Below are 25492 nucleotides of genomic sequence, written 5' to 3'. Positions count from 1 at the left end.
GGATTGGTTTATAAATGAGGGACTGAGGGACCTTAAGAGATACCCAAGTATCTTCATATATCTGAAAAAGAGAAAGCATGTTCCTTTGATCGTTTGTGACAGGCAGAGTGCAGGCCGCACCCGGCAGCCCACGATCGCAAAACCCAAACCAAAATCTCCGCAGTTACGTGTTTTTCGACGATTGGGCAGCACTTGCTGAACGACCCTGAGTGTATTCGTCGCTACACTAACAACCAATTTAATACGACCAGCCGTGATCGCGGCGTAACTCATGTACGCTTGCCAGGAGCGACGTATGATCCACATGCAGGGATCCATTCCTCTGCAAGCCAAAGAAATACGTTCAAGCTGTGAGCTTGTGTTCGAAGTCGCCAAGAGCTTGGGGAGCCAATAGCCCCCCCCCCCCCCCCGTTGCTTTCCACATGGCAACACCCCCCTCGGCCAATCATGAGTCGACTCGCCGACCAATCAGCACCCTTTTCACTGCGTGAACTGTGCGAGAGTATGTGGGCAGCACGGTAGCATTGTGGTTCGCACAATTGCTTCACAGCGCCAGGGTCCCAGGTTCGATTCCGGCTTGGGTCACTGTCTGTGTGGAGTCTGCACATCCTCCCCGTGTCTGCGTGGGTTTCCTCCGGGTGCTCCGGTTTCCTCCCACAGTCCAAAGATGTGCAGGTTAGGTGGATTGGCCATGATAAGTTGCCCTTAGTGTCCAAAATTGCCCTTAGTGTTGGGTGGGGTTACTGGGTTATGGGGATAGGGTGGAGGGGTTGACATTGGGTGGCGTGCTCTTTCCAAAGAGCCGGTGCAGACTCGATGTGCCGAATGGCCTCCTTCTGCACTGTAAATTCTATGATAATCTATTACCGCACGACTCCCTGCTTCAGTAAATTGACAAAACAAACCCAGGCAGCGGCTGCCAGTACTGAAGGAGCGTCTGCACCTGAAGGTTGATTTAGGTGGGGTAGGTGTCCAGATCGGACGAGGAGGAGGAGAGGTAGGATTGGACCGCACGGCCCCTCGAGCCGGCGCCCGCCAATCACAGAGCATTTGCAAACTCTCTACCGCCGAGAATCCCAAAGGTTCACGGCCCCTCGAGCCCAAAATCTCTCCTCGTCTCAGTGTGAAATGATCGGTCCTTTGTCCCGAGACTGCGCCCCTTTCCCCCCCCCCCACCCCACCGTCCCCGACCAGGGGGGGGGACAATCGATTTGGGAGCGTCCACCCTACGCAGGGTGCACAGCGGTTAGCACTGCTGCCTCCCAGTGCCAGGGACCCGGGTTCGATTCCAGCCTCGGGTGACCGCCTGTGTGTGGGAGTTTGCACCTTCTCCCCCCCCCGTGTCTGCGGTGGCTTGAATGAAGTTACTGTGAAAAGCCCCTAGTCGCCACATTCCGGCGCCTGTTCGGGGAGGCTGGTACGGGATGTTCGCCTCCTTTTCAACTTCTTTGTCAGTTAATAAAACAAAACATGTGCGAAAGCTCCCCGTGGTCTGACTTCTGTAACCAGTGGCAGGCCGTGCACAGCCACTCGGCCCCTCTACAAGTGTGCCGGCCCCACTCACGTTCCCTGACACCCTTTCGATTGCGGGAGGGTGGAGGGGGTGGGGGTTATTCAGCACCATTCTTTCCGTGGCTACACCCCGGCTTACTCTGCCTGAACAGGACTGCGTGTTGTCAGCGTGTTGTGCTGTGGGCTGTGTGTGTGTGAAAACACGCAGAGATCCCGGCGGTCGGCTGGCGGGGATTTCCACAGGAAAGTCCCCCGGGTGCGGCAGGGATCTGGCAGCAGCCTCACGTGGAGCTGGTCACTTCAGCAAAGGGGGAGGGTAGCTTTGACTGTGTGTGGCCTGGAGCCGCTTCACAACGCTCGGTGCTGGAGGAGTGGGCGGGGAGGAGGAGGGGGGAGGTGAGGCTGCACGGAGATAATGTCAGAACGGGGGGGGGGTCGTTCCTTTTGAAGAGGGTCTGCGGTTTGCCGGTTACCGTGTCTGACCTGCTGCCTCTCAACCCCCTCTGCTGCCTCGACTTGGTACATGACAGCCTGTTCCAGGAAACCGAAATTGAAAGCAAAAGTGACAATCGGGCTTCGTGAGCTCCAGGCTTTTGGAGACTGGACTGGGGTGAAGGGCGCTTGTTTCCGGGGCTCTGTCGGACATGGGGGCATTTCGCCGCATCCACACGCTGTCTGTTCTCCTCAGCCTCTGCTCGCACCCTGGTAAGCGCCTCGGACTTTACTGTTCACTCGGCAGGTTGGGCTGCCAGAGAGCCTCTGTGCAGTCTGCTGGTTTCTTTGTGTAAAGTGAGGGAAGTCGTCCTAGTCCCAGACAAACAGAGGCTGCTTCCCCCTTTGAGGGCGGAGAGGGGTGGGGGGTGGGGGGTTTGGGGGCTGACTGCTGGTGATTTAACCCGAGGGTCACTGCACCTCAGACGAGGGGCGAGGTTGAGAAGGCGGAGGCCTTCGAGCGTAACCTCAGCCGATACGGGGATTGAACCCGCGCCTCTGGCCTGGGCTGTGCATCGCGAGCCGGCTGCCCGGCCAACTGAGCACAACAGCCCCCCCCCCCCCTCTCCTCCCCACCCAGTGTGCACACCACTGCGGTTGACAACGCCACCGCCGCCACCAATACGACCCGAGCTTGCGTCAGCAACGGGCTTGTCGAATGGCGACCACGAAACCGCCGTTGTTTGTGATTCAAAAAAAACCCTGGTCTGATTCACTGACGCCCCCTTTTGGGGTGGGCGGGGGGGTTAGGGGGCAGGAAATCTGCCGTCCTTACCCGGCTCTGGCCCCTTACCGTACCCCCGGGCCCTGAGCCAACTCTTAACTGCGCCCCCCCCCCAGCCCCTGCCCCGAAATGTCGCTGCGACCCACTCTGTTCCAAATCAATTGGATTTCGACGATAAATGCTGGGCCCTGAGCCAGCACCTCCCATATCTCAGACATTAATAATTAGGAATGGGTAATCAATGGGACGCACACACACACATTTTTTAATGCCCCAGGCCTCTCCGTTTAGCAAAGAGGCTCCCCCCCCCACCCACCACCCGCCACACATTTGCCCCTGTGTAGAGATGTGGATTTAATCAGTGACCTGATACTTCAGATTGATTTCAGTCAGGCGACGGGACACGCGGAGACAGTCCGTACGGACTGTTTGGACAGAACGGCTCCTCGTTATTTCTCGGCTGCGTAATTTTAAATCTGAGCCGGGTGGATTTTTTGTCACTTATTTCATTCAATTAAAACTGACTTAAAACTCTGTGAGGGCCGCAGGGGACGGGGGTAACCATTCAGCCCATTCAGTTAGAAAATGGCCGCTCTGTATCTTAACTCCATTTTGGTCGCCTTGGATTCACAGCCCTTCAAATGAGAGGGTTCACAGAATCCCTGCGGTGCAGAACGCCTGCGGCCCATCGGTTCTGCACTGTCCCTCTGAAAGAGGCCCCACCTAGGCCCAATCCCCCACTCTCTCCCCGAAACCCTGTAACCTTTTTGGTCACTAAGGGCAATTGATCACGGCCAATCCCACCTATCCTGCACGTCTTTGGACTGTGGGAGGAAACCGGAGCACCCGGAGGAAACCCACTATTATGGGTCCTTGTTTACAGAACCCCAAAGTGTCTCATGGAGTTCAACCGACCCACAACCTTTACTAGATTGTGGTGTGGGGAGCGCACGGCCCACTCTCCAGGTGTGGGACAGCAGAAATGGACAAGTGGTTTTTAAAACAAAACAATGTTTATTCTATAAACTCAAGTTAACCTTTTAAAAACAAACATTGAATATCTTAACACCCATTACTTCAAACATTCCCCGCTGGGTCACGGAGTCTGCACCTTCTCCCCGTGTGTGCGTGGGTTTCCTCCGGGTGCTCCGGTTTCCTCCCACAATCCAAAGATGTGCAGGTTGGGTGGATTGGCCGTGATAAATTGCCCTTAGTGTCCAAAATTGCCCTTAGTGTTGGGTGGGGTTACTGGGTTATGGGGATAGGGTGGAGGTGTGGGCTTGGGTAGGGTGCTCTTTCCAAGAGCCAGTGCAGACTTGATGGGCCGAATGGCCTCCTTCTGCACTGTAAATTCTATGTAATGATAACCCCAAAAGACTACAACACTAAATAATCCTTCAAACTGTTCCTTTAAACATCAAAAGACTTCAAACCTTCAAAAATAGGAGCACATTAGGTTACATTCAATATATTTAGTCTTTGGATTGCAGAAACCAACAGACCAGCTCGGTGTTTCTTCCTGCAGCTCTCAGCAAAACACACAGACACTCCCAGCTGCCTCCTCAAACTGAAACTCAAAAAAACAGAAGTGAGCTCAGCTCCCCCCCACCCTCTGGCATCACTTCAGTAATATGATCAGCTCCATTTCTTAAAGGTACATTGCTTAAACATCCATTTCTTAAAGGTACTCTCACATGACACCACGCAGACACCGGGGAGGACGTGCAGACTCCGCACAGACAGTGGCCCAAGCCGGGAATCGAACCTGGGACCCTGGAGTTGTGAGGCAACAGTGTCACTCATCCAGGACTGCCCTGAAAACTCCGGGGATCAAATCCCAGGGAGAAAAATAATCGGGACGTTAAAATAAAACGACAAAACAATCGTTCAATTGTTTTTGTTTTTGTTTGTTATAAATATTCTTTGGCAGGAAGGAAAATGCTGTTTGACCGACAGTCATGTGCCGTCCTATCAGCGTTCCAATTGGTCCCAGTAGGGCGTCATGATGACTGACATGGTGTGTGACCAATGGCAGCAGTGGGGGAAGAGGGGGATGGGGCTATCGGAGGGCGGAGGACTGGCGATAATCCCTCCAGGAATCCATGGAGCCAGACTTGGCAACTTGCTGCGTTTCTTCTGGATTCCCCGTCAAATTTTCCAACCCCGTCAAAGCTTCCGAAACAACCACAGGTAGATCACACGGACCTCACCCGTGGCAAACTCTCCTCGTGACTTAACCCATTGCGCGCTGGCCTCGTTGAGGCGAATCGGTCACCAGGATTAAACAGTCCGGGCCGGGATAGCTCCCAGTTTTTCTCGCTGTCCCAATTTAAGGGATGTAAGAGCAGCTTGGATCATAGAATCCCTACAGTGCCATTCAGCCCATCGTTGTCTGCGCCAACCCTCTTGAAAGAGCACCCTACCTAGCCCCAACCCCCACCCTATCCCTGCAACTCCATAATCCCACCTCACCTGCACATCTTTGGACTGTGGGAGGAAACCGGAGCACCCGGAGGAAACCCACGCAGACACGGGGAGGACGTGCAGACTCCACACAGACAGTGACCCAAGCCGGGAATCGAACCTGGGACCCTGGCTCTGTGAGGCACTGTGCCTCCCTGCTGCCCCTAACCATCCCTATTTCCCGGTTTTTACTGGTGCACCATTTTACAGGATGCAAAACCAGCTCGGGTCACAGGCACAGAAAAGGCCTTCCGGACCCTCAAAATCTCCTGCCTCTTTCCTTAAATCAACGACGCCTGTTTATTGATCCCCTACTAAGAGGAAAGGTTGCTTCCCTATCCACCCCCTGTCCCTCATAATTCTCTCCACCTCAATCGGGTCCCTCTCCGTCTTCTCTGCTCTGAGGAAAACAGCCCCAGCCTAATCCGCCTCTCTTCACAGCTGGAACGCCCGGCCCAGGCAGCATCCTGCTGAATCTCCTCTGTAGCCTCTCTAGCGTTTCAAACAACAAAGTTCCCAGGAAGTTTCGTAAATACTGACACATTCCCGAACCCCTGTAAATACTGACACACTCCCCGGGGACCCCCTGTAAATACTGACACACTCCCCGTGGACCCCCTGTAAATACTGACACACTCCCCCGGGGACCCACTGTAAATACTGACACACTCCCCGGGGACCCCCTGTAAATACTGACACACTCCCCGGGGACCCCCTGTAAATACTGACACACTCCCCGGGGACCCCCTGTAAATACTGACACACTCCCCCGGGGTCCCCCTGTAAATACTGACACACTCCCCGGGGACCCCCTGTAAATACTGACACACTCCCCGGGGACCCCCTGTAAATACTGACACACTCCCCGGGGACCCCCTGTAAATACTGACGCACTCCCCGGGGACCCCCTGTAAATACTGACACACTCCCCGGGGACCCCCTGTAAATACTGACACACTCCTCGGGGCCCCCCTGTAAATACTGACACACTCTCCGGGGACCCCCTGTAAATACTGACACACTCCCCCGGGGACCCACTGTAAATACTGACACATTCCCCGGGGTCTCTCTGTAAATACTGACACACTCCCCGGGGACCCACTGTAAATACTGACACACTCCCCGGGGACCCACTGTAAATACTGACACACTCCCCGGGGACCCCCTGTAAATACTGACACACTCCCCCGGGGACCCACTGTAAATACTGACACACTCCCCGGGGACCCCCTGTAAATACTGACACACTCCCGGGGAACCCCCTGTAAATACTGACACACTCCCCGGGGACCCCCTGTAAATACTGACACACTCCCCGGGGCCCCCCTGTAAATACTGACACACTCTCCGGGGACCCCCTGTAAATACTGACACACTCCCCCGGGGACCCACTGTAAATACTGACACATTCCCCGGGGTCTCTCTGTAAATACTGACACACTCCCCGGGGACCCACTGTAAATACTGACACACTCCCTGGGGACCCACTGTAAATACTGACACACTCCCCGGGGACCCCCTGTAAATACTGACACACTCCCCCGGGGACCCACTGTAAATACTGACACACTCCCCGGGGACCCCCTGTAAATACTGACACACTCCCCGGGGACCCCCTGTAAATACTGACACACTCCCCCGGGGACCCCCTGTAAATACTGACACACTCCCGGGGAACCCCCTGTAAATACTGACACACTCCCCGGGGACCCCCTGTAAATACTGACACACTCCCCGGGGACCCCCTGTAAATACTGACGCACTCCCTGGGGACCCCCTGTAAATACTGACACATTTCCGAATCGGCCTGGTTAACCTTCTGTGAAGTGCATCCTTAAGTAAAGAGATGAAAATACTCCGCTGGGCTCCGCTTGGCAGCATGTTCAGTCTTGGTGATCAGTGTCCCACGAAAGTCTTTTCTCTTTGCAGTGCTAAGCCTTCATGGTCTGTCAGAGTTTGGGTTGCTGGTGGACTGCTGGTTTGTGGAGGAAGGTGGTGGAAAGGGCAGCTTCCCCAACTCCATCATCCAGGACCCGGCCCTCATGCTCTTCCGTACAATCCCCTACCGAAACGGCGAGGAGGAGGAACTACCCTCGGACCTGGACCTGACCTTGAAGCCCGGCATGTTCTTCGATGTGAGAGGTGAGACTGCAGATGGCTAAACGGCACGTGCTAACCAGCTACGTGTCAGCAGGTGGACAAAGTAACTGTATGTGCAACGCTTAATTTGTACAGAAAGGCATCCTCTGTCTCGCGTGCCATGACGCTGGATTGAGCGAGCTGACGATGATCAAAGGTGGCACCAGTTGGACCGCGTCCAGCCTTGGCAGGAGATTTAAGCCCTCTCGTCCCAGGGCACTTGAGTGCTTGCTGCCTCCCTTGGCACATACTGCCCTTCATGACTTGGACGAGGGAAGTAAATGCACTATTACCAAGTTTGTGGATGACACAAGAATAGTTGGGAAGACAAGCAGTGAGGATGACACAAGAAATCTACAGAGGGATATCGACAGGTTAGGCGAGTGGGCAAAAAGTTGGCAGATGACATTTAATGTTGGAAAATGTGAAGTACCTTTGGTAGGAAGAATAAAGGAGCTGAATATTATTTAAATGGAGCGAGATTGCAGAAAGCTGCAGCACTGAGGGATTGGAGGGTCCGCGTGTATAAATCACAAAAAGCTAGCACGCAGGTTCAGCAGGTCATCGGGAAGGTAAATGGAACGTTGGTCTTTATTTCAATGGGAATGGAGAACAAAAATAGAGAAGTCCTGCTCAAACTATACAAGGCTCTAGTTAGACCTCACCCAGAATACTGTGAACAGTTTTAGTCCCCTTATCTAAGGAGAGATATACTGGCCATGGAGGCAGTCCAGAGACGGTTCACTCGGTCGATCCAGGGGAATGGAGGGATTTCCTTATGAGGTGAGGTTGAGTAGGTTGGGTCTGTACTCATTGGAGTTTAGAAGATTGAGAGGGGACCTTATTGAGACATATCGGATTCTCAGGGGGTTTGACAGGGGAGACACTGAGAGGATGTTTCCTCTTGTGGGAGAGTCTAGGACCAGAGGGCACAATCTCAGAGTCAGGGGGTCGTCCATTTGAGACGGAGATGAGGAGGAATTTCCTCTCTCAGAGGAGAGTGAATGTGTGGAATTCTTTCCCGCAGAGAGCTGTCGAGGCCGGGCCGTTAGGTATGTTCAAGGCCGAGAGAGACAGATTGTTAATCAGTCAGGGAATCGAGGCTGATGGGGGTAAGGCGGGAAAGTGGAGTTGAGGATTATCACTTCAGATCAGTCGTGATCTCATGGAATGGTTTAGCAGCTGCGATGGGCCGAATGGCCTACTTTTGCCCAACACCTTAAGACCAGGCATTGTCAAACTCAGGGGCGTGACCCGTGGGTGGGTCGCGGGCAGGTGTCGGGAGGGTCACGGAGTCGTCCGTCGCGGCGCTCCCGATCGCGCAAATCCACGCGCAACAGCCGCAGCTTTTAATAATGCCGGCCGCAAAATGGCCAGGAACAGATTTTTAAAATTTGGCCGCACTGCACCCGATGATCGGGCACGCATACGCAGTGCGGCCGCATCTTTTTTAATATGGTCGCAGCCTTTTTTTTTCCACGTTCAGGGGGCCAAAGGGACCCAAAACCATTTCCTCCATTTTTGTCAGCTACAAACAAGGTAAGAGAAAATGGTGTGTCGCGAAGGTCGGCCGGCGTGTGTCGCGAAGGTCGGCCGGCGCGGGTCGGGAAGGTCGGCCGGCGTGGGTCGCGAAGGTCGGCCGGCGTGGGTCGCGAAGGTCGGCCGGTGTGGGTCGGGAAGGTCGGCCGGCGTGGGTCGGGAAGGTCGGCCAGCGTGGGTCGCGAAGGTCGGCCGGTGTGGGTCGGGAAGGTCGGCCAGCGTGGGTCGCGAAGGTCGGCCAGCGTGGGTCGCGAAGGTCGGCCGGTGTGGGTCGGGAAGGTCGGCCGGCGTGGGTCGGGAAGGTCGGCCAGCGTGGGTCGCGAAGGTCGGCCGGCGCGGGTCGGGAAGGTCGGCCGGCGTGGGTCGCGAAGGTCGGCCGTCGTGAAGATCAGCCGGTGTGGGTCGCGAATGTCGGCCGGCGTGGGTCGCGAAGATCAGCCGGTGTGGCACACACACTCATGCACACAGACACCCATGCACACAGACATCCATGCACACACACACTCATGCACAGACACCCATGCACACACACACCCATGCACACAGACACCCATGCACACAGACACCCATGCACAGACACCCATGCACACAGACACCCATGCACACACACACTCATGCACAGACACCCATGCACACACACACCCATGCACAGACACCCATGCACACACACACTCATGCACACAGACACCCGTGCACACAGACACTCATGCACACAGACACCCATGCACACAGACACCCATGCACACAGACACCCGTGCACACAGACACCCGTGCACACAGACACCCGTGCACACACACACCCATGCACACAGACACCCATGCACACAGACACCCGTGCACACAGACACCCGTGCACACAGACACCCGTGCACACAGACACCCGTGCACACAGACACCCGTGCACACAGACACCCGTGCACACAGACACCCGTGCACACAGACACCCGTGCACACAGACACCCGTGCACACAGACACCCCTGCACACAGACACCCCTGCACACAGACACCCCTGCACACAGACACCCATGCACACAGACACCCATGCACACAGACACCCATGCACACAGACACCCATGCACACAGACACCCATGCACACAGACACCCATGCACACAGACACCCATGCACACAGACACCCATGCACACAGACACCCATGCACACAGACACCCATGCACACAGACACCCGTGCAAACAGACACCCGTGCACACAGACACCCATGCACACAGACACCCATGCACACAGACACCCGTGCACACAGACACCCATGCACACACACACCCATGCACACAGACACCCATGCACACAGACACCCATGCACACAGACACCCATGCACACAGACACCCATGCACACAGACACTCATGCACACAGACACCCATGCACACAGACACTCATGCACACAGACACCCATGCACACAGACACCCATGCACACAGAAACCCATGCACACAGACACCCACACACAGACACCCATGCACACAGACACCCATGCACACAGACACCCATGCACACAGACACTCATGCACACAGACACTCATGCACACAGACACTCATGCACAGACACCCGTGCACACAGACACCCATGCACACACACACCCATGCACAGACACCCATGCACACACACACCCATGCACACACACACCCATGCACACAGACACCCATGCACACACACACTCATGCACACAGACACTCATGCACACAGACACCCATGCACAGGCACCCGTGCACACAGACACCCATGCACACACACACCCATGCACACACACACCCATGCACAGACACCCATGCACACACACACCCATGCACACACACACCCATGCACACAGACACCCATGCACACACTCATGCACACAGACACCCATGCACACAGACACCCATGCACACAGACACCCATGCACACAGACACCCATGCACAGACACCCATGCACACAGACACCCATGCACAGACACCCATGCACAGACACCCATGCACACAGACACCCATGCACACAGACACCCATGCACACAGACACTCATGCACACAGACACTCATGCACACAGACACCCATGCACAGACACCCGTGCACACAGACACCCGTGCACACAGACACCCATGCACAGACACCCATGCACACAGACACCCATGCACACAAACACCCATGCACACAGACACCCATGCACACAAACACCCATGCACAGACACCCGTGCGCACAGACACCCATGCACACAGACACCCATGCACACAGACACCCATGCACACAAACACCCATGCACACAGACACCCGTGCACACAGACACCCATGCACACAGACACCCATGCACACAGACACCCATGCACACAGACACTCATGCACACAGACACCCATGCACAGACACCCATGCACACAGACACTCATGCACACAGACACTCATGCACACAGACACTCATGCACACAGACACTCATGCACAGACACTCATGCACACAGAAACCCATGCACACAGACACCCATGCACAGACACCCATGCACACAGACACCCATGCACACAGACACCCATGCACACAGATACTCATGCACACAGACACTCATGCACAGACACTCATGCACAGACACCCGTGCACACAGACACCCATGCACACACACACCCATGCACAGACACCCATGCACACACACACCCATGCACACACACACCCATGCACACAGACACCCATGCACACACACACTCATGCACACAGACACTCATGCACACAGACACCCATGCACAGGCACCCGTGCACACAGACACCCATGCACACACACACCCATGCACAGACACCCATGTACACACACACCCATGCACACACACACCCATGCACACAGACACCCATGCACACAGACACCCATGCACACAGACACCCATGCACACAGACACTCATGCACACAGACACCCATGCACAGACACCCATGCACACAGACACTCATGCACACAGACACTCATGCACACAGACACTCATGCACACAGACACTTATGCACAGACACCCATGCACACAGACACTCATGCACACAGACACTCATGCACAGACACCCATGCACAGACACCCATGCACACAGTCACTCATGCACACAGACACCCATGCACACAAACACCCATGCACAGACACCCATGCACACAGACACCCATGCACACAGACACCCATGCACACAGACACCCATGCACAGACACCCATGCACAGACACTCATGCACAGACACTCATGCACACACACACTCATGCACAGACACCCATGCAAACAGACACTCATGCACACAGACACCCATGCACACAGACACTCATGCACACAGACACCCATGCACACACACACCCATGCACACAGACACCCATGCACAGACACCCATGCACACAGACACTCATGCACACACACTCATGCACAGACACCCATGCAGACACCCATGCACAGACACCCATGCACACAGACACCAATGCACACACACACCCATGCACACAGACACTCATGCACACAGACACCCATGCACACAGACACCCATGCACACACACTCATGCACACACACACTTATGCACAGACACCCATGCAGACACCCATGCACACAGACACCCATGCACACACATACCCATGCACACAGATACTCATGCACACAGACACCCATGCACACACACACCCATGCACAGGCACCCATGCACACAGACACCCATGCACAGACACCCATGCACACACACACACCCATGCACAGACACCCATGCACACAGACACCCGTGCACACAGACACCCGTGCACACAGACACCCGTGCACACAGACACCCGTGCACACAGACACCCGTGCACACAGACACCCGTGCACACAGACACCCGTGCACACAGACACCCGTGCACACAGACACCCGTGCGCACAGACACCCGTGCGCACAGACACCCCTGCACACAGACACCCCTGCACACAGACACCCATGCACACAGACACCCATGCACACAGACACCCATGCACACAGACACCCATGCACACAGACACCCATGCACACAGACACCCATGCACACAGACACCCATGCACACAGACACCCATGCATACAGACACCCATGCACACAGACACCCATGCACACAGACACCCGTGCAAACAGACACCCGTGCACACAGACACCCATGCACACAGACACCCATGCACACAGACACCCGTGCACACAGACACCCATGCACACACACACCCATGCACACAGACACCCATGCACACAGACACCCATGCACACAGACACCCATGCACACAGACACCCATGCACACAGACACTCATGCACACAGACACCCATGCACACAGACACTCATGCACACAGACACCCATGCACACAGACACCCATGCACACAGAAACCCATGCACACAGACACCCACACACAGACACCCATGCACACAGACACCCATGCACACAGACACCCATGCACACAGACACTCATGCACACAGACACTCATGCACACAGACACTCATGCACAGACACCCGTGCACACAGACACCCATGCACACACACACCCATGCACAGACACCCATGCACACACACACCCATGCACACACACACCCATGCACACAGACACCCATGCACACACACACTCATGCACACAGACACTCATGCACACAGACACCCATGCACAGGCACCCGTGCACACAGACACACATGCACACACACACCCATGCACACACACACCCATGCACAGACACCCATGCACACACACACCCATGCACACACACACCCATGCACACAGACACCCATGCACACACTCATGCACACAGACACCCATGCACACAGACACCCATGCACACAGACACCCATGCACACAGACACCCATGCACAGACACCCATGCACACAGACACCCATGCACAGACACCCATGCACAGACACCCATGCACACAGACACCCATGCACACAGACACCCATGCACACAGACACTCATGCACACAGACACTCATGCACACAGACACTCATGCACACAGACACCCATGCACAGACACCCGTGCACACAGACACCCGTGCACACAGACACCCATGCACAGACACCCATGCACACAGACACCCATGCACACAAACACCCATGCACACAGACACCCATGCACACAAACACCCATGCACAGACACCCGTGCGCACAGACACCCATGCACACAGACACCCATGCACACAGACACCCATGCACACAAACACCCATGCACACAGACACCCGTGCACACAGACACCCATGCACACAGACACCCATGCACACAGACACCCATGCACACAGACACCCATGCACAGACACCCATGCACACAGACACTCATGCACACAGACACTCATGCACACAGACACTCATGCACACAGACACTCATGCACAGACACTCATGCACACAGAAACCCATGCACACAGACACCCATGCACAGACACCCATGCACACAGACACCCATGCACACAGACACCCATGCACACAGATACTCATGCACACAGACACGCATGCACACAGACACTCATGCACAGACACCCGTGCACACAGACACCCATGCACACACACACCCATGCACAGACACCCATGCACACACACACCCATGCACACACACACACCCATGCACACAGACACCCATGCACACACACACTCATGCACACAGACACTCATGCACACAGACACCCATGCACAGGCACCCGTGCACACAGACACCCATGCACACACACACCCATGCACAGACACCCATGTACACACACACCCATGCACACACACACCCATGCACACAGACACCCATGCACACAGACACCCATGCACACAGACACCCATGCACAGACACCCATGCACACAGACACCCATGCACAGACACCCATGCACAGACACCCATGCACACAGACACCCATGCACACAGACACCCATGCACACAGACACTCATGCACACAGACACTCATGCACACAGACACCCATGCACAGACACCCGTGCACACAGACACCCGTGCACACAGACACCCATGCACAGACACCCATGCACACAGACACCCATGCACACAAACACCCATGCACACAGACACCCATGCACACAAACACCCATGCACAGGCACCCATGCACACAAACACCCATGCACACAGACACCCGTGCACACAGACACCCATGCACACAGACACCCATGCACACAGACACCCATGCACACAGACACTCATGCACACAGACACCCATGCACAGACACCCATGCACACAGACACTCATGCACACAGACACTCATGCACACAGACACTCATGCACACAGACACTTATGCACAGACACCCATGCACACAGACACTCATGCACACAGACACTCATGCACAGACACCCATGCACAGACACCCATGCACACAGTCACTCATGCACACAGACACCCATGCACACAAACACCCATGCACAGACACCCATGCACACAGACACCCATGCACACAGACACCCATGCACACAGACACCCATGCACAGACACCCATGCACAGACACTCATGCACAGACACTCATGCACACACACACTCATGCACAGACACCCATGCAAACAGACACTCATGCACACAGACACCCATGCACACAGACACTCATGCACACAGACACCCATGCACACACACACCCATGCACACAGACACCCATGCACAGACACCCATGCACACAGACACTCATGCACACACACTCATGCACAGACACCCATGCAGACACCCATGCACAGACACCCATGCACACAGACACCAATGCACACACACACCCATGCACACAGACACTCATGCACACAGACACCCATGCACACAGACACCCATGCACACACACTCATGCACACACACACTCATGCACAGACACCCATGCAGACACCCATGCACACAGACACCCATGCACACACATACCCATGCACACAGATACTCATGCACACAGACACCCATGCACACACACACCCATGCACAGGCACCCATGCACACAGACACCCATGCACAGACACCCATGCACACACACACACCCATGCACAGACACCCATGCACACAGACACCCATGCAGACACACCCATGCACAGACACCCATGCACACAGACACCCATGCACACACACACTCATGCACAGACACCCAAAGAACAAAGAACATAGAAATGTACAGCACAGGAACAGGCCCTTCGGCCCTCCAAGCCCGTGCCATACTGCCCGACTAGACTACAATCTTCTACACTTCTAGGGTCCGTATCCCTCTATTCCCATCCTATTCATGTATTTGTCAAGATGCCCCTTAAATGTCACTATCGTCCCTGCTTCCACCACCTCCTCCGGTAGCGAGTTCCAGGCACCCACTACCCTCTGCGTAAAAAACTTGCCTCGTACATCTACTCTAAACCTTGCCCCTCTCACTTTAAACCTATGCACAGACACCCATGCACACACACCCATGCACACAGACACCCATGCACAGACACCCATGCACAGACACCCATGCACAGACACTCATGCACAGACACCCATGCACACACACACCCATGCACACAGACACCCATGCACACAGACACCCATGCACACAGACACCCATGCACAGACACCCATGCACACTCATGCACAGACACCCATGCACAGACACTCATGCACACAGACACCCATGCACACAGACACTCATGCACACAGACTCATGCACACACACACCCATGCACAGACACTCATGCACAGACAGTCATGCACAGACACCCATGCACAGACACCCATGCACACAGACACTCATGCACACAGACACTCATGCACACACACCCATGCAGACACTCATGCACAGACACCCATGCACAGACACTCATGCACAGACACTCATGCACACAGACACTCATGCACACACACACCCATGCACAGACACTCATGCACACAGACACCCATGCACACACACCCATGCACACAGACACCCATGCACAGACACTCATGCACAGACACCCATGCACACACACACCCATGCACACAGACACCCATGCACACAGACACCCATGCACAGACACCCATGCACACTCATGCACAGACACCCATGCACACACTCATGCACACAGACACTCATGCACACACACACCCATGCACAGACACTCATGCACAGACAGTCATGCACAGACACCCATGCACACAGACACTCATGCACACAGACACTCATGCACACACACACCCATGCACAGACACTCATGTACAGACACCCATGCACAGACACTCATGCACAGACACTCATGCACACAGACACTCATGCACACACACACCCATGCACAGACACTCATGCACACAGACACCCATGCACACACACCCATGCACACAGACACCCATGCACAGACACCCATGCACAGACACCCATGCACAGACACTCATGCACAGACACCCATGCACACAGACACCCATGCACACAGACACTCATGCACACACACACCCATGCACAGACACTCATGCACAGACACCCATGCACACAGACACCCATGCACACAAACACACACAAACACAGACACACACAAACACAGACACACACACAGTCAGTGTAATTCCTGACCTGATGAGAATGCCTCCATGCAGCAAAGTGACACCAATCTGACAATGGCTCTGTGTTGTGGTGAAATTTCTAATCACAGTCTCTTCATCTTTGTGTTTTTCTCTTTTATTTATTGAACAGATTATTTGAGAATCACCGCTCACTCCGGTTTGAAACCGCCCAGGGATCCGAGTGAAAAGCCGCAGTGTGAGATCAACAAATATTCTCCGCAGGAGTCCAGTGTCCGTTGGGCCTCTGAGCTGACGGAGGACGAGAGGACGCCGGCCTACCGCTCCAGCACCTGGTTCTGCAGCCACCTCCAGACATTCGACCATTCGTTCAGCGTGGCCAGTGTCCACCGGGTCACCTCGGGCCCCAGAGGGGTGGAGGACACCTCCCCGCAACAGACATCAGGTATCACTGATAGAGAAGCCCCCCGCTCCCCCCCCCCCCCCACTGAGTGAGCCCTCCCCCCAATACTGAACACCGCTCCAACCCCACGGAACGTCCTGGTCTGTACATCGTGACCAGGAGGAGCGGTGGGCGGGATTCTCTAATCCCGCGGCAGAGTGACCATGCCGTCGTAAACGCCGTCGTAAACCCGGTGACTAATTCTGGCCCCTACAGGGGGCCAGCACGGCGCTGGAGCGGCTCCAGCTGCCGATCCCTGCGCGAACTGGGCGCCGCGGGCTCCGGGCATGCGCAGTGGCCTCCTTCAACGCACCGGCCCCGGGCTGGGAGAATCCCGCCCACAGACTCTGTCTGGAGCCTGTTATGGACTCATTGATAGAGATCAATCATTATGATGAGTTAACGCCTCCATTATCATTGTAACATGAGACTAAGCGGCTGGAAGAAAGTGAACGCGATGAACCTTCGGGCTCAATTTTCCAGCCCTTCCCTCCCGCGGGGTCTTCCCATCCAGTGGCTGGAAAACATGCCACAGTGTTGGTGTGTGTAGAGGGGGGGGTTAGAAAATTCCACCCTCAGTCTTTTTTATCCAAACATTGCTACATTCCAAAGTAACTTGATTCTACGCGATTCCTTTATTAAGATACAGGTCTTATAGGGAGTTGTTATTTCCAGTGACACGGGGCGGGGGTGGGGGGGGGGAAACTTATATTGAGTGAGAGCACAGCTTTAAGATAATTAGCAAGACAAAATGAACAGACTGCTTCTAATGTATATAAAAAGGAAGAGAGTAGCTAAAGTGAGTATTGGTTCCTTAGAGCACATGACGTAACAATTTGTTTACGGGATGTGGGCGTCGCTGGGTAGGCCCGCATTTATTTCCCATCCCGAGTTGCCCTTGAGGACGTTGTGAGCTGCCTTCTTTCATCACCACAGTCCCTGAGGTGTAGGTACACCCACCATGGGGGGGGGGGGGGGATCTTCATGGGCCATATCCGGCCACAGGCAGGCATGCTTCGGACGAGCCTGGTCAGGGCCCCAACTGAGAGGTTGGTTAGGGCCTGAATCCTTTTGTGACCAGGCCCCTCCAACACTGCAGCACTCCAGCACTACGAGACGCGATTGACATGCTCAAGTCCCAGAGCAGGATTTGAAATACAACCTTCTGACTGGAAGGAGAGAATGGGCTGGATTCTCCAGCACTGGGACTCTGCCCCCACACCGGCATCGAAACGGTGGAGTTTTACGCCAGAAAACCTTGGATCAAAGGGACACAAGTGCCCAGCCCTGCGGGGGGCTAGCAGGGAGCCGGAGTAGATCTCACAGCTTTTGCTGCAGATACGGGCCCCCGCACGTCCATACATACAACATACAGTGCAGAAGGCCATTCGGCCCATCCAGTCTGCACCGACCCACTTAAGCCCTCACTTCCACCCTATCCCCGTAACCCAGTAACCCCTCCTAACCTTTTGGACACTAAGGGGCAATTTAACATGGCCAATCCACCTAACCCGAACGTCTTTGGACTGTGGGAGGAAACCGGAGCACCCGGAGGACACCCACGCAGACACGGGGAGACTCCGCATAGACAGTGACCCAGCGGGGAATCGAACCTTTCACCCTGGAGCTGGGAAGCATCATGCTATCCACTTGTGCTTCCGTGCTGCCCTCCCGCGACCGCGCTGTGCTCCATGGCGGACTCGGACTGCTGAGCTGGACTGTAAATATAACTCCCCCCCCCCCCCCCCCCCCCCGATCGGCTGCGCGCCCGACCCTCAACCCCGACACAAGCACTCCCCGGCCGCCTGCAAGGCTCCCCCGGCCTCCGATTGGCCCGTCCCCGACCAGGGAGGCCGCGGACCGAGACCGAGCTGCCACGCGAGTATCCCGACCGACTGGGGCACATTAGATCCATGCCGTCGGGACTCCGGCCGGTCAGGGGTGAAGGATGGCTGAGCGGGCCGCCAGCAATGGCTGCAGGTAGGCCCCAGGCCTACCCCCCGAGTATGCTGCTTTTTGGGGCCCGCAGAACCGGGGAACTGGCGGCGGTCCCGATTTCCTGCGGGAACGTCGATCCTCCTCCGCCCCCCCGCGCCGGCCGCGATTCTGGCGCGAGTGTGCGGAGCATCCAGCCCAATGTCTTTCACTGATCCAGCAGTGTCGCTACTTTCCAACGACTCCAGTTGCTGTAAAATTGCTGCACCGTCTAAATGCGCGTCTTTCTCTCGTTCTCTGATTCCAGTTGTCCTGAATGTTTTCACCAGCACCCCGTCGGTGAAGACGGAACTCAGACGGGACATCCTGCTGGACTGCGGCTTTGCCATGGATCGGAAGACCGGCTTTGCGGTGGAGTGGCGATACCAGTTCAAGGGCAGCGGGCATTTGGTGTACGCCTACAACGGGGCCAAAGACCGGGTGGACGCGGCGGAGGAGGGCACCGAAATGTTCTTCTACGAGCTTCACAGTCACGGCAACGCCTCGCTCCTGATTCGCAACGTCCACATGGGGCACGAAGGCAGCTACATCTGTACCGTTTACATGCCCAACCTGCACGCGCAGCAAACCATCGACCTGGAGGTCTCAGGTATGGGTCAGCGTCGGGAATAGGACACAGGGTGGATCAGGAGGAACTGTTCCCACTGGTTCCCTGGTCGGGGGTGGGCGGTTCGGAGGCCGGGGGTGGGGGGGGTGCCTTATAGGCGGTCAGGGTGTGCCTGTGCCTGGGTTGAGGGTCGGGTGCGCGGCCGATTGGAGGGTTTAAGAGGGACACAAATTCTAACGGATTTGCAAATGCGATGTGTGGGAAAAAAAGAAAACTCTCCCAGCGAGTGGTCTGGGGTCAGGAATGTGCGGCCTGGAGGTGAGGTGGAGGCAGGTTCAATCGAGGCATTGAAGAGGTCGCTGGGTGATTATTTGAACAGAAACAATGTGCAGGGGTTGGGGGAAAAGGCAGGGGAACGCCACTGAGTCACGATGCTCGTTTGGAGGGCTAGTACAGACACGATGGGCTGATTGGCGTCCTCCTGCACCGTAAGAATTCAGTGATTCAGTTAGATCTCCAGTAGTGAAGGGGTATCGTGAATAATAGGGGGACCGTCGGCCAGAAATCAGTAACAATGACGAGGGCCGCGTAACAGAGAGTGGAGCGAACGCTGCTCGCGGCACAGGTGAAGGCCTTGGGGCCTACTCTGTTTAGGGCGTGCCTTTTCCGACAGTGGACCAAATGGGAGAAACTGAGATACTTCTGAAGAAACAGTGGTGCTGCTGTGGTCTGTTTGCTGGCCCCAGTTTTACGAAGGTGCCAGCCTGCGTTGGGGCATCACCCCGTCTGCGTTCCTTACCTCCCAGTCCCTCACCCTCACCGACACGCTTCTGACAATGGGCGAACCACATCCGTACAATGGTCGAGCGGTAGCAACACAAGAGGCCAGCTGGGTCATTCTGTCCGTACTAGACCACCAACACTAAGGGAGTCCATTCTGCCCATTCCGCCTGTTCTGGCCTTGGGCAAGAATATCCACCTGCGCCCTTTTGCAGACTGCTGTATGGCCTTGCGTAATATATATATTACTCTTTTGAACCAGCCGAGTTGTTGAAATGAGCTGAAGTGAGATTTCCAATCACTGGCTGGGTAATGGAGAGGTGGGCAGCCAGCTGCCCAAACAGGGGGCAGGGGGGTACCCTTATCGGCAACGTGGGCAGACACCCTGCTGGCAAATTATTCAGACGCTCGACACTGCATTGTTCAAATCCAGCGGCGGCACGGCGGTTAGCACTGTTGCCTCACAGCGCCAGGGTCCCGGGTTCGATTCCCCGCCGGGTCACTGTCTGTGCGGAGTCTGCACGTTCTCCCCGTGTCTGCGTGGGTTTCCTCCGGGTGCTCCGGTTTCCTCCCACAAGTCCCGAAAGACGTGCTTGTTAGGTGAATTGGACATTCTGAATTCTCCGTCTGTGTACCCGAACAGGCGCCGGAATGTGGCGACTAGGGGCTTTTCACACTAACCTCATCGCAGTGTTAATGTAAGACTACTTGTGACAATAAAGATTATTGTAACCATATTGTGCTGGGATCCCGAGGGGGGGGGCACGATCTTCAACGTCGAGGGTGCGCCCCCCAATAGCTGCAGCGGGAGGGGTGGGGGTGATCGGCTATCGAGTGGCCACTTATTGTTTCTTCCACGTGTGTTGGCAGAAACTCCGAAACTGGTGCTGAGTCCGGATCCTTTGTACCTGGCCCCGTGGCAGGAACACACCGTGCAGTGTGAGGTCAGCTGCTACTACCCCCTGGACGTGAGTGTCAGCTGGGTGAGGAAGAAGGCTGGCGGCAATGGCAGTGCCGAGCCCGTGGCCGAGAGCTGGCTGAGCGGCCACCGCAATAACCCCGACGGCACGTACAACGTGACCAGCTTCATCGCCGTCAATCCCGCCTGGGGCGACCACGACACTGTCTACACCTGCTACGTCGACCACGTGTCTGTCAAGTCCGCAGTCCGCAGGAGCATAACCCTCAAGGTCGCAGGTAACGGAAACACATACATAGATACATCGAAGATAGGAGCAGGGGGAGGCCATTCGGCCCTTCGAGCCCGCTCCGCCATTCATCACCATCATGGCTGATCATCCAACTCAATAGCCTAATCCTGCTTTCTTTGTGTGAAGAAATGTCTCCTTATCTCTGTCTGAAATGTCTCCTTATCCCTGAATCCTCAGACTGCGACCCCTGGTTCTGGACACACCCATCATTGGTAACATCTTCCCTGCATCTACCCTGTCCAGTCCTGTTACAATTTTATAAGTCTCTGTGAGATCCCCCCTCATTCTTCTGAACTCCAGCAAGAACAATCCCAATCTAATCTCTCCTCAGACAGTCCCGCCACCCCTGGAACCTGGTAAACCTTCACTGCACTCCGTCTTATGACAAGAATACCACCCGCCGGGTCGGAGAATCCCCGGGGGGAGGCGCGAATCCTGCCCAGCCGCCCTATTCACCTCCGCCGCTTTTCCCGCCACGCTGGTCGGGGGCCGTCGACAGCGCCCCCCCCCCCCCCCCCCACCCGGCGATTCTCTGGGCCCCCAAGGGCCGAGCGGCCGTCCAGTTATGGCCAGTCTCACCGGCGTGAATTACTCACCTCACGCACGGCGGAACCTGGCAGGTAAGTGCGCGGGGGCGGTCCGGGGGGGGGGGGGGGGTCTGATCCCGGGGCGGGGGGTCCCCACGGTGGCCTGGCCCGCGATCGGGGCTTACCGATCTGCGGGCAGGCTTGTTCCGTGGGGGGGGGGGGTCTGCCATGGACTGAACATCTTTTCTCTTCACCTCTTTGAAGGAGCAGTTGGCCCCTCCATAGACAACGCGATTGGGATGTTCATTTGTGCCTTCATTCTGTACGGGACGTTGAAGTTTTTCTACTGGTTATTCACTGAAAAAGGTAAGTGCCTCAAAGACCGCATTTTAAATTGTCCGTCGTCCACAAGGCTCGGTGCAGGCCAGAGCCTGGACTGGGCCTGGGAACCCCAGTCATTGTGACCACATGATCGCAGGGTGGTGATCACGTGATGTCTCCACAGTGGATTCCATTGGTTGGCGAACTTAGAGCAGAGAACACATCAATGCATCTCTGGTCGCATTCCTCCCTATCTCTGTAACCTCCTCCTGCCCCCTCAACCCTCCCTATCTCTGTAACCTCCTCCATCCCCCTCAACCCTCCCTATCTCTGTAACCTCCTCCTGCCCCCTCAACCCTCCCTATCTCTGTAACCTCCTCCTGCCCCCTCAACCCTCCCTATCTCTGTAACCTCCTCCTGCCCCCTCAACCCTCCCTATCTCTGTAACCTCCTCCTGCCCCCTCAACCCTCCCTATCTCTGTAACCTCCTCCTGCCCCCACAGCCCTCCCTATCTCTGTAACCTCCTCCTGCCCCCACAACCCTCCCTATCTCTGTAACCTCCTCCTGCCCCCACAACCCTCCCTATCTCTGTAACCTCCTCCTGCCCCCTCAACCCTCCCTATCTCTGTAACCTCCTCCTGCCCCCACAACCCTCCCTATCACTGTAACCTCCTCCTGCCCCCACAACCCTCCCTATCTCTGTAACCTCCTCCTGCCCCCACAACCCTCCCTATCTCTGTAACCTCCTCCAGCCCCCACAACTCACCCTATTTCTGTAACCTCCTCCTGCCCCCACAACCCTTCCTATTTCGGTAACTTCCTCCAGCCCCTACACCACTCCCTATCTCTGTAACCGCCTCCAGCCCCTACAACCCTCCCTATCTCTGTAACCTCCTCCAGCCCCTACAACTCTCCCTATCTCTATAACCTCCTCCAGCCGCCACAACTCTCCCCATCTCTGTAACCTCCTCCTGCCCCCACACACCTCCCGATCTCTGTAACGTCCTCCTGCCCCCTGCAAAACTCCCAATCTCTGTAACCTCCTCCAGCCCCCTACAACTCTCCCTATCTCTGTAACCTCCTCCAGCCCCCATAACCCTCCCTATCTCTGTAACCTCCTCCAGCCCCTACACCACTCCCTATCTCTGGAACCGCCTCCAGCACCTACAACCCTCCCTATCTCTGTAACCTCCTCCAGCCCCTACAACCCTCCCTATCTCTGTAACCGCCTCCAGCACCTACAACCCTCCCTATCTCTGTAACCTCCTCCAGCCCCTACAACCCTCCCTATCTCTGTAACCTCCTCCAGCCCCTACAACCCTCCCTATCTCTGTAACCTCCTCCAGCCCCCACAACCCTCCCTATCTCTGTAACCTCCTCCAGCCCCTACACCACTCCCTATCTCTGTAACCGCCTCCAGCACCTACAACCCTCCCTATCTCTGTAACCTCCTCCAGCCCCTACAACCCTCCCTATCTCTGTAACCTCCTCCAGCCCCTACAACCCTCCCTATCTCTGTAACCTCCTCCAGCCCCCACAACTCTCCCTATCTCTGTAACCTCCTCCAGCCCCTACAACCCTCCCTATCTCTGTAACCTTCTCCAGCCCCTACAACCCTCCCTATCACTGAAACCTCCTCCAGCCCCTACAACTCTCCCTATCTCTGTAACCTCGTCCAGCCCCCACAACCCTCCCTATCTCTGTAACCTCCTCCAGCCGCCACAACTCTCCCTATCTCTGTAACCGCCTCCAGCACCTACAACCCTCCCTATCTCTGTAACCTCCTCCAGCCGCCACAACTCTCCCTATCTCTGTAACCTCCTCCTGCCCCCACACCCCTCCCGATCTCGGTAACCTCCTCCTGCCCCCTGCAACACTCCCAATCTCTGTAACCTCCTCCAGCCCCCTACAACTCTCCTTATCTCTGTAACCTCCTCCAGCCCCCACAACCTTCCCTATCTCTGTAACCTCCTCCAGTCCCTACAACCCTCCCTATCTCTGTAACCTCCTCCAGCCCCCACAACCCTCCCTATCTCTGTAACCTCCTCCAGCCCCTACACCACTCCCTATCTCTGTAACCTCCTCCAGCCCCTACAACTTTCCCTACCTCTGTAACCTCCTCCAGCCCCTACAACACTCCCTATCTCTATAACCTCCTCCAGCCGCCACAACTCTCCCCATCTCTGTAACCTCCTCCTGCCCCCACACACCTCCTGATCTCTGTAACCTCCTCCTGCCCCATGCAGAACTCCCAATCTCTGTAACCTCCTCCTGCCCCCACACACCTCCCGATCTCTATAACCTCCTCCAGCTGCCACAACTCTCCCCATCTCTGTAACCTCCTCCTGCCCCTACACACCTCCCGATCTCTGTAACCTCCTCCTGCCCCCACAACCCTCCCTATGTCT

General features: G+C 55.8%; 1 protein-coding gene across 1 annotated transcript in view; it reads left to right on the top strand.

The window, feature by feature from the left end:
* Positions 1–1960: 1960 nt before the first annotated feature.
* The window catches only part of LOC140390585 (tapasin-like), a 43243-nt gene continuing 19711 nt past the window's right edge, over positions 1961–25492 (top strand). Inside the window, exons 1-6 of the mRNA XM_072475789.1 lie at positions 1961–2217; positions 7121–7333; positions 17433–17705; positions 19945–20286; positions 21895–22221; positions 23027–23128. Of these exons, the coding sequence (XP_072331890.1) occupies positions 2157–2217; positions 7121–7333; positions 17433–17705; positions 19945–20286; positions 21895–22221; positions 23027–23128 (1318 nt within the window). The 5' untranslated portion in view covers positions 1961–2156. The remainder of the gene's footprint in view (positions 2218–7120; positions 7334–17432; positions 17706–19944; positions 20287–21894; positions 22222–23026; positions 23129–25492) is intronic.

The sequence above is a fragment of the Scyliorhinus torazame genome, chromosome 14, assembly GCF_047496885.1.
Source record: "Scyliorhinus torazame isolate Kashiwa2021f chromosome 14, sScyTor2.1, whole genome shotgun sequence".
Lineage (NCBI taxonomy): Eukaryota > Metazoa > Chordata > Chondrichthyes > Carcharhiniformes > Scyliorhinidae > Scyliorhinus > Scyliorhinus torazame.
Note: the sequence above shows the minus strand (reverse complement) of the source record. Positions and strands in the feature narration are given on the sequence as shown.